Source organism: Nothobranchius furzeri, chromosome 5, assembly GCF_043380555.1.
Source record: "Nothobranchius furzeri strain GRZ-AD chromosome 5, NfurGRZ-RIMD1, whole genome shotgun sequence".
Classification (NCBI taxonomy): domain Eukaryota; kingdom Metazoa; phylum Chordata; class Actinopteri; order Cyprinodontiformes; family Nothobranchiidae; genus Nothobranchius; species Nothobranchius furzeri.
Genome location: NC_091745.1, coordinates 58,813,294 through 58,824,283, shown reverse-complemented (window position 1 = coordinate 58,824,283; position 10,990 = coordinate 58,813,294). Strand labels below are relative to the sequence as shown.

The window sequence follows — 10,990 nt, the reverse complement described above, 5'->3', positions numbered from 1 at the left end:
GTTTGGAGGGACAACTGACTAGATGGGTGGAAGAGCTGACCAATTTCCAACATAAAATCATTCATCGGCCAGGTAAACTGCATAGTAATGCAGATGCCCTTTCCAGACTGCTAATCTGGAAAACGGAGAGCTAATCAGCTGGCGAGGGAACGCAGCACTTGGGAGCTGAGTTGAGGGTGTGCTCCCTACAAGAGGGAGGATCAGGGTCTAGTCGGGCCTTAGAGATGGATGAAATCAGCCAGGCTCAGCTGGATGATCCGGTGCTGAAACTGATCAGGGATGCTAAACAGGGTGTAGAGCTTGTAGGCCCTGATGACCCAGAATTAAAACAGTTTGCACCTGTGTGGGACCAACTCGAAATACAGGGCTCCAAGTTGGTGCGTGTAGCACCGGCAAATTCTGATGCTGCTCGGGAGGTCCAGGTTGTTTTGCCCCAGGCTCTGGTGCCAGAGGTCCAGAGAGAGTTACATAATGTCCCCACCGGGGGCCATCTGGGGGTCCAAAAGTTACAAGGCAAGGTGAAAGATCGTTTTTATTGGCCTGAGTGGTTTAAGGACGTAAGGGCTTGGGTTCGTGAGTGTGCTGACTGTGGCTCAGTTAAAATGCATAGAGGAACACCATGCACACCTTTAGAGCAGTCACTGACCTCTAGGCCCTTTGAACGCATTGCAGTGGACATTTTGGGTCCACTCCCTGAGACCGGACTGAGAAATAAGTACATCATGGTAGTGGGTGACTACTTCTCTAAAAGGACGGAAGCCTTCCCACTCCCTAATCAGGAGGCTAAAACAATCGCTAGGGTTCTGACTGAGGAATGGGTGTGCCGGTTTGGGATGCCGTGGAGCCTCAATTCCGACCAGGGGAGGAACTTTGAGTCAAAACTATTCCAAGAGCTATGTGGACTCTTGCAGATTCATAAAACAAGGACAACCCCCTATCATCCTCAGTCAGACGGATTAGTGGAGAAGTTTAATCGGACGTTGCTGACTATTTTAACTTTTTTTGTGGAGGACAATCAGCTTAATTTGGATTCCTTGCTGCCATATGTAATGCTAGCCTACAGAAGTAGCATTCACGCCAGCACATCTGTCACACCCTATAAGGTTCTGTTTGGGGGAGAGATCGTGCTACCCGTTAATGTCATGTTGAACCTGGACAAGGGTGAAGCCTTTGCCTCGGTAGACCTGTATGTGACGAGACTGAAGGAAACATAGACTACGGTGGTAGATGCGGTGAAACGCCATCAGTGCAGAGCCTCGGTGCAACAAAAGAGGGCATATGACTTTAGGGCCTCCTGCCAGTTCTACTCGGAAGGTGAATTGGTGTGGGTCCGAAACAAGCTGAGGAGGCGGGGTGTGTGTCCCAAGCATCAGAGATGATATTAAGGACTGTTTAGGGTTCTCAAGCGGGTGACAGATGTGCTGTACAGACTGGTACCGTTGAGGGGGGTCCTGAGAGTGCGATTCACTTCAACCGACTTAAGCCGTGTACTTCTCTTCCAACAGTTACAGCACCGACAGCTGTGGGGTCCCGAGAGAGCGGGGCAGAGGCTGCGTCAACCAGATGCCACCTGGGAAGACACCAGCAGGGTTCATCAATGGTCTGCAGAGACGAGCGGTTCCAGTGACTCAAGTGACCTGGCTCCATCACGTGGAGAGGCTGCTCGGGGTGGGGGTAGAGGGTGCTGCTGCTGCAGGAGGACCGGAAGGATGTCTCCCTGGGAAGGTCGAGGGACATGGAGCTGTGGAACAACGCGTGGTTCATCAACCAGTTGCCACCGACCGTCAACCAGACGCCACCTGGGACGACACCAGCAGGGTTGATCAATGGTCTGCAGAGACGAGTGGTTCCAGTGACTCAAGTGACCCTGCCCCATCACGTGGTAGGTCAAGAAGGGGGAGAGTGTGGAAGACAGAAGACGGAGTGTGGAAGACAGAAGATGGGAGTTGTCAGATTCCGGGGGCATAGCGATTGGACGCCAGCTGGTCCTTGTCAAGCATAATGAGGCCGGAGAGAAGGGTGGCAGATCTGCCAAGGCGTGTGTGTGTGGTCGACCTGTCATTGTGGCACCCGGTTTCGGGGAGTGGGATCGTTCGCAGTTGGTTTGGACTGCCGGTGATGAAGATAGCTGAGTAGGTGGGCAGTGTTCCAGCGCTAAGAGGGGAGGCTTGACGCCTTATTTAGGTAGCGAGGGCTGGGAGTAGTTGGGTGCCGAGACCACGCCAACATCTGCTGCCGCAGACTCTGGCAGCTGGACCCGAGCCGTGGACTCACCCGCCGTCCTCGCAAGCTGAGCCCCGAGGCGTTGGACGGTGTCGGAAGCTCAGACCCCGGGGAGGGGGTCGCATCGACTGGGCCAGCTAAGTACCCGCTTGCTTGATTTTATTTATGCTGATCAGCTGGTTTTTATTGTGAAGGAACTTGGTCGTAGTGTTTTATTGTTGGTTGTGGTAATAAAGGATCTTTTGGATAAGTTAATGCCTACTGGTGCATTTTTTGGGTTCTGACTGGAGGGTAAGATATTCCGCCCGTGCTCCCACTGAAACTTATATTACAATACATACAGAGTCCCGGGCATATGTGTGTAAGTGAGATGTGTGGGGTGGGGGGTCTAGATAAAAGACCCATGAGTACACTGATAATGGTAACTAATATTTATGATAATAGTTATTAATATTAAAACAACTATAATAACAATTACTAATAATTATCATTATTAATAACAATAATGATATAATGGATACACTTATTAACAATGACTATTACAGATTCTTCAGAACAGAAACAGGAAACCGTTCACAACAATAACCACACTGAGATGAGGAGTCAATGACTGAACTCAGAAAGGCTGCATGCAAATAGGACCAGGACCTCCACGTGTTCTTAAAACAGGACCAGAACCTCCAAGTGTTCTTAAAACAGGACCAGAACCTCCAAGTGTTCTTAAAACAGGTCCAGGACCTCAATGCGTTCTTAAAAAGAGTCCAGGACTTCCATGTGTTCTTAAAATAGGACCAGAACCTCCACGTGTTCTTAAAACAGATCCAGGATCTCCACGTGTTAAAACAGGTCCAGGGTTCTTAAAAAAGGACCAGAACCTCCACACATTCTTCAGAATAAAAAGCTTCAGTGAATAAGTCAAAGGAAGTAAAACATATTCCTGACGTTCCCATTCAGGTCAGAGTGGAATGAGGGTTTCAGATGAACTTGTTCTGTGAGACATTTTCAGGTCGCAGTAACCAGGAGGTCAAAGTTCAGCTGATGATGCGCTGATGACCTTTTGCAGCTGGGAGGTCATACAGTTCTACATCAGACTTGCAGGTCCAGGTCAGCCCAGGACCAAATGGAGACCCCAGGCCTGGGGGTGGAGGAGAGTAGTAACCAAAACCTGAGAACTAGTTAAACACCATGTCTGACTGGTCTCCTAAGATCCAGAACCAGCAGTCCAGTAGCAGGACGAAATTTCAGTAAATAGCCTCGTCCATGTTGTCATCACTGTCTCCTCCAAAGTCCTCTCCATTCTCAAAGTAGGACATGATGTAATCCGTCTCCTGCAGGACAAACCGATCAGTTAGAGACCAGTACTCACAGTGAGACCAGTTACTTTTTAAACCTGCTACCCAGCTATGTCCCCGCCCTGTTCAGCCAGAACGGGTCAGAATTCTGTACCCAATAGACCCTTTTACTACCTACGTCATCAAAAGTTGCGAGCGCAGCCTGGCAACGAGAGTGAAGGCTTCCTCATTCACACTCGATACTAAAGCAGTGTTTTAAACCCTTTGTTTTGAAGTTCTGAGCACATAAAATGTCGGGTTGTTGCGTGTATGGATGCCAGAATCGCTTCTCTCCAAGTAGTGGACTGAAACTTTACAGAATTCCGAAGGGAGCACATCCATTTCAACAAAATCGGAGGTGTCTGTGGCTGCAGGCCATCAAAAGGGTTGATGAAAACTGGACTGAAAACACGATCCGAAATGCTCGAGTTTGTAGCGCCCATTTTATATCAGGTAAGGTAATTATGTACTAAGATTACACCAGAAAGCTGGTTAACGTGTGTTCTATTAAATAAAGTAAGTTGCGCTTGCTGGTTTGCTTTTAAGCAGTCTATTTATTTTTTAATTAACATTTCATTCTAATTCATCTGTATTTTCCCACTGCATATTAGTATAAACTGTATTTCTCTAAAATTAACACGATTGTACTCTGAGCACGCTAAAAAAAAAGAAACCTAAGCTATACTCACCCTGCCATGCAGGTACAGTTGGCTGTGAAGACGTAGTTCTCTCGTTTGTTTACTATGACCCAAGCCTCGTACATAGCAGTCTTGTGTCCTTGTCTTTGGCTAGGAAGGACTTCTGCCTTCAAGACGCAAAACTCAGAGTCTATGTCGTGATATTTTACTTTCTGTACGTGGCCACAGACAACATAGTTGTATGCATCTAACGATTTGTATGCCCGTAGCTTCTCACGTGTGTACTTACTGGGCCTCTCCACTAAAAACGTATATATATCGGGCCACTGGATATCTGGCCACGCACCTACATCTTCCACCCATTCCGTAATGCCACAGGGATCCGGGAGTCTGTTGCCATTCGTTAAAGTGAGTTTAATAATATAACATTCAAGATTTGCCGGTGATAACCCCGCAGCGTAGCTTGATAAAGCCTGACACAACGCCATTCTCTGTTGCCAAGCTGCGCGAGCATTCTCGCTGACGTCATATTGTTTACAAACAGTAAAAGGGTCTATAAACGCTCCTCTTTGGTATGTTCTTGCTGTGTTGCTTTTCTAACTGCATTGTTGGTTCTTCTTGAAAACACGGAAAAGGTTTATTTTTACCTTGCTGCCAGCAAACCGGTTAAAGTTACCCTCGCGGTCTATCACTGGCAAATCAAAAGTGAGACGGATGACACAACCGCCCCCGTACTTGCTTGTTACCACATTCCAGAGAGAGAGAGAGAGAGAGAGAGAGAGAGAGAGAGAGAGAGAGAGAGAGAGAGAGAGCGAGAGAGAGAGAGAGAGAGAGAGAGAGAGAGAGAGAGAGAGAGAGAGGATTTTGACAGCACTTTTTTCTGACTATTCCAACTGACGGATTTCCGTCACCCCGACGGAGAACTTTAATCCCTGCCACACCCACACCGGGTGTCACCTCACCTCTTCAAACTCTTCCTCATCGTAATCCTCCTCAGCCTCAGCACCCTCATCCTGCTTCTTCTCCATCTCTCCTTCCCCCTCAGAGCTCTCCTGCTCCTCCTTCTTCTCCAGCGTCTGCAAGTATGACACACACAGGTCACGTCATCGGTATGGTAGGACAGCAGGTGGCTGAGACACCTGCTCCACAGGTGAGTCTGACAGATCTGGAATACGTTATTTTACCTGTGACCTGTTTCCCAGACCAGTCCAACTCACCTCCAGCTTCAGAAGGATCTCCTCTCTGACCTTCTTCTTCTTCTTCTGTATCTGCTGACCGCTGTCCCGGCAGCTGAGCAGCGCACCTTAACAAAAACACATTTTACCAGCAGCTAACACAACCTGGCTCAAATTACTGAGAGTAATCAGATTACTGACCATCACCGGGTGCTTTCCTGACGTGGACTCGCAGTTCTCTGGGGAATCTCTTCCAATCTGAAACGACTAATCAGCATTACTCCTGATCAACACATCACATTGGGTTCTCTTGGTTACTGTGGTTACAGATATTAGCATTCATGGTCTCACCTACAACCCAGTCCTTCAGCCTGTCAGTCTGTTCACTGATGTGATATTTATCTGAGTATCGCTCCACATCTGACAGGAAGTGCAGAGGAGAACTTCACAATAAGAGAGCAGTTACATCTGATAAGCAGTTAAGTGGTGATTGTTGGTCTCACCTCTTTGTGCCACTGCTGGTTGGATAAAGCATGGAAGACTCCTCATGGCTCCCCTGCAGTCCTGTTTCAGAGCCAACAAATACTCTGCCTCTTCTCCACCTGTTAGAGGCAGGGGCTTCTGCTCCATCACCTGGAAAACATTAAACTGCAAATCCCAGAATGCACTTGATGCCAAAAAAAATAAATACACAATGTCTGCTCAAAATAAAGCCACACGTGACCTAAACTCCAGGTGTGACTGGGTTCAGGTGTAGTGGGGTGGAGCTTACTGGAAACACAGGTGTAGGCTGGTGAATAGTTGGAGGAAGAGATTCTCTGATGCCGACTGCATCCACACTGAAACTCATCATCCTGTGGCCACGCCCACGACCTGCCATCTCTATTGCCTCTCTAAAGCAGACCAGAACCAGAACATGAACGGACCCTCTGTGGCGGATGTGGGTAGGGATTTTTATGACCTGTAGTGGTGGTGAGTGGTCATAGGCTGGCCCTCGCTTGTGAGAGGAGGGACCCTTTGGTCTTGACCCGGTTAACGCTGGGCCACAGTTGTCTGCGGGGTGGGTTGTTTTTTATTAGGGGAGCACCCGGATGGTAACTGTGACTGTGGAGAGTTGGAGAGTGTGAGATATGTTCTTCAGCATTGCTGGCGATATGCAGGAGAGAGTGGTCCTCTCTTGGGGGCCCTTGGTGTGTCTGTTTTCAGTTTGAGGACTTTGTTGGTGATGACGGACTGTCGTAGGGGTGTAAGGGCAGACTGTGAGTGGGAATAGGTGCTGACCCATCAGCATCTAGCCTGCCAGATCCAATGAAGAAGACCCTCTGCAGCCCGGTCAGACGTGGTGCTGAATCTGGATTCTGACAGAACAAGAAGGCTGAATGTTAGCAGAGATGTGGAGACAAGTGACCAAATGTGATGAAGGTTGTGGAGCATCATGGAGAGGATGCACGTCTGAGATCGAAGAGATGTTAGCTGATGTGTGACAGGAAGTCTGGAGCAGGAGGAGGATGCTAAACTGAAACCTACTAAAGAAAGTCCTTGTCCAGACTTCCGTCCGTTGGATTCTCTTCCTACTTGAAGCCAGCGTCTTTCATTCCGGACCACCAATAGTTCTGGTAGAGCTTGGTGTCCAGCTTGTTCCTGTTGTCTGGGTCAACATGGCCCCCTATCGGAGAAAACCAAAGATTCATAACAGCTTTTCTATATAATTGATCCTTTAACCTCTCCAGAATCCCCAGGTCCAATAATACCATACAAACAGAACCAATACAGAACGCCAGGGTTCTGGTCATTGGGCTGGTCCTGAACTAGACTGGACCTTCAATAGGTTCTGCTCCAGATTATCTCACCCGGCTGAGAATACACGCCCCCACGCAGTTCATCAAAACGACGAGTAGCTCTCGGTGACCCGGTTGGCTTTGTCTGACACGGTCCAGCGACGGCTCTTCCGGGATCGTTCCGTTTTAGGGGTCACTAAGCGTCGTCTCGCCTCTAAAGCGACAATTCATCTCGTTAGAACCTGAGGAACATTCACGTCTCCACGGTTCCGTCTTGTTTTGGACCAGACCGAACTGTCTGTTTACATCCGGCTTCGCGCCGTCTAAGTTCTTCTTCTTCTTTTGGTGTTTTATTGGTGGTTGGCAAACAATGAATGGTGCATTACCGCCACCAACTAGTGTGGAGTGTGGTCTGGAACAGCGCTCACATAACCAAACCAAACAGGGGGTTAAGACTCAAAGTCTCCCAAACACCCTTATCTCTTTCAAAAACCGAAATAAAATCTGATAACAGTCACTTTTTGAATTCTGTCTCAATAAATCAACAAGATCCAGTTTCACTTTCATCTGACTAAGAGTGTGAACTTAGTGACAGTGTAATATAACATGATCTATAGTTTCGTCTTCTCCACAATAATCACATTTCCCTGTATTATGTTTCCCTATCATGAATAATGTATTGTTTAACCCAGTATGTCCAAACCTTAGTCTAGCAATGATCACCTCCTCTCTCCTACTCTTTCCAGTGTTTCTCATTAGGCCCGAGCAGCGAAAGCGCTGCGAAGGCCTCTTGTTTTTGCTCTGATTATTATTAGGCCCGAGCAGCGAAAGCGCTGCGAAGGCCTCTTGTTTTTGCTCTGATTATTATTATTTTTTGTTATTCCGTGCCCCCTTTGAACAGCTTTTTGGGGACCTTAACATACCCCAAAACTCACAATATTTTGCACACTTGTCAGGCCTGGTGAAAAATTTGATATTTTAAAGGTCCCAAAAAAATCGCAAAGAAAATGGCTGAACAGCGCCCCCTACAAAGTGAAAAAAACCCCTCTCCATAAAGCTTAGTTTATCGTACAGTTATGAAATTTGGTACACTTGTAGTACTCAACAGTCCGCACAGAAAAGTCTCTTGCAACCATGGTCAATATCAAACAGGAAGTCGGCCATTTTGGGTTGAAATGGCGATTTTTTTGCCTTTTTTGCCGTTTTTAGGGTCCGTCTCTGATTGGATTGCTCGATCATTTTTCGCACGATCGTCTCAAAAATTGTGTAAAATTGCTCAGAAGGGATGGGCGAACAAAATGAGATAAGGATTCTGAGTTTTCGTATATGTTGAAGGGGCGGAGCCAGGCCTCAAAGTTTGACTACTCGCCAAAAAAATTTAAATTGCTATAACTTCATAATTGAACGGAATAGAGTTACCAAACTTTCTGTGGTAATTTGTCATTGACCCACAAAGTAAATTGAATGGTCGGTTGATGACATCACACAAGCCCCGCCCCCTCAGGACCAAAAAGGTCAAGTTTTACTGTGAAAGGTCCCAAATTGCCCCATTTCACTTAATCACCACAAATTTGGAGCTGGTAACTCAAGGCAAGTGGGGGTTGCTTGGCGTCACTTTATGGGAGTTTTCGGCAGAGGGCGGGGCTGTGGCGGCGCGGCGAAGTAAGGCGTACTGCCGTGGCCTTACGTTTGCCTCCCATTTCTTTATTTCTAAAGATGTCGTCACGAAACTTCTTGTGAGTGATCCTAGTCTGGCCCCCCAAAAAATCTGACGTGAACATCCGGTGGGCGTGGCCAATTTTCTGAAATAGCGCCCCCTAGGACCATTAAAACTGTCAGCCCCAAGCCATGCTTTGACTGAGGATTACGAAATTTGGTACACTAATGTGGTGTCTCAGGACCTACAAAAAAGTCTCTTGGAGCCAAGTGCAAAGTCGCACAGGAAGTCGGCCATTTTGGTCCAAGTACGCGATTTAGTGGTTTTCGCACACGTTGTTTGGAGAGTGATGCTCCGTCGCCCTTTTCACCGATCTCCTTCAAACTTCTGCTTTATACTGTTAAGACATAGGGGAAAAAATTCAACCGTCGGATTTTTCAAAAGTTGAAAGGTGTGGGCGTAGCTAAGCCTCAAACTTTGACCTGTCGCCACGCCACTCTTTTTTTCACAGCTCCCTATTGGACTCCTTTTACCCAATTACCAGGAATCTCTGGCAAATACGAGTAGACAACTTGAGGTCACTTGGTATCCAGTCCTGTTAGGTTTTGAAAAAAGGTGGGGCTTTGAGAGCATGGCGAAATTCGCCATCACGCCATGGAAATACGTTTGCCTCTCATTTCTTCAGTTATCGTGACATCGCTACGAAACTTCTGGTGAGTGATCCTAGTCTGACCCCCAATAGAAATTGAGAGATGCAGTTTGTGGGCGGGGCCTATTTTCTGAAATAGCGCCCCCTAGGACTATTAAAACTAACAGCCCCAAGCCATGCTTTGACTGAGGATTACGAAATTTGGTAACCTAATGTGTTGTCTCAGGACCTACAAAAAAGTCTCTTGGAGCCAAGCGCAAAGTCGCACAGGAAGTCGGCCATTTTGGTCCAAGTACGCGATTTAGTGGTTTTCGCACACGTTGTTTGGAGAGTGATGCTCCGTCGCCCTTTTCACCAATCTCCTTCAAACTTCTGCTATATACTCTTAAGACATAGGGGAAAAAATTCAACCGTCGGATTTTTCAAAAGTTGAAAGATGTGGGCGTGGCTAAGCCTCAAACTTTGACCTGTCGCCACTCCACTCTTTTTTTCACAGCTCCCTACTGGACTCCTTTTACCCAAACACCAGGATTCTGTGGCAAACAGCAGTAGACAAGTTGAGGTTACTTTGTCTCCAGTACTGGCAGGTTTTGAAAAAAGGCGGGGCTTTGGGAGCATGGCGAAAATCGCCATCACGCCATGGAAATACGTTTGCCTCTCATTTCTTAAGTTATCGAGATATCACCTCGAAATTTGTTGTGAGTGATCCTAGTCTGACCCCCAATAGAAATGGACAGCTAAAATTTGTGGGCGTGGCCATTTTTCTGAAATAGCGCCCCCTAGGACCATTAAAACTGTCAGCCCCTAGCCATTCTTTGACTGAGGATTACGAAATTTGGTACACTAATGAGGTGTCTCCGGACCTACAAAAAAGTCTCTTGGAGCCAAGTGCAAAGTCGCACAGGAAGTCGGGCATTTTGGTCCAAGTACGCGATTTAGTTGTTTTGGCACACGTTGTTTGGAGAGTGATGCTCCGTTGCCCTTTTCACCAATCGCCTTCAAACTTCTGCTATTTACTCTTAAGACATAGGAGAAAAAATTCAACCGTCGGATTTTTCAAAAGTTGAAAGGTGTGGGCGTGGCTAAGTCTCAAACTTTTACCTTTCGCCATTACTTTACTTGACTTAATAACTCCCATGTGCATGATCAGATCTTTTTCGAACTTTGTCTGTGTGATCATTGACCATATCTTTAAACAATGACAATGTGGACAGCTGACATCACCTAAGCCCCGCCCCCTGAATACAGGAAGTCTATTGTTTTATGCTGAAATGCCCATATTTGTCCCCTCTAATTTAGTCAACATGACACTAAGGTCATGCACGGTCTTCATGATGCTGTAATGACCATTCAGATCTGATAGCTTTCCAGATAGGGAGGGGCTTTGATGCCATGGCGAATTCTGGCGTAACGCCGTAACCTTACAATTCAATTTAATGGTGAGCTCAGAGGGGATGCTGAGTCAGGGTGAGGTGCGGACGAGGAGGCCATTTGCGGTTTCTGGTGTCGGGGTGGTTGACGTTTCTGTTCTGCCAGACG

General features: G+C 47.2%; 1 protein-coding gene and 1 long non-coding RNA gene across 3 annotated transcripts; both read right to left on the bottom strand.

Moving 5' to 3' along the window:
- Positions 1-3,195: 3,195 nt before the first annotated feature.
- polr3glb (RNA polymerase III subunit GL b) lies at positions 3,196-6,437 on the bottom strand. 2 transcript variants are annotated; one of them, XM_015941496.3, is made up of 7 exons: positions 6,140-6,380; positions 5,871-6,000; positions 5,719-5,787; positions 5,569-5,625; positions 5,410-5,495; positions 5,155-5,268; positions 3,196-3,551 (listed from the first exon to the last, which is right to left on the bottom strand). In XM_015941496.3, exons 1-7 carry the CDS (start codon positions 6,245-6,247, stop codon positions 3,465-3,467), a joined length of 651 nt encoding a protein of 216 aa, XP_015796982.3. In that variant the 5' UTR covers positions 6,248-6,380; the 3' UTR covers positions 3,196-3,464. The 2 variants fall into 2 exon arrangements, with proteins under 2 accessions (XP_015796982.3, XP_070407059.1); XM_070550958.1 differs by having other exon boundaries at positions 3,232-3,551; positions 5,569-5,634; positions 6,140-6,437.
- A 107-nt stretch (positions 6,438-6,544) lies between these two features.
- LOC139069847 (uncharacterized) lies at positions 6,545-7,435 on the bottom strand. Its single transcript, XR_011520514.1, has 3 exons — positions 7,218-7,435; positions 6,895-7,033; positions 6,545-6,725 (listed from the first exon to the last, which is right to left on the bottom strand). It is a non-coding gene; the product is annotated as an uncharacterized lncRNA (long non-coding RNA).
- Positions 7,436-10,990: the final 3,555 nt, after the last annotated feature.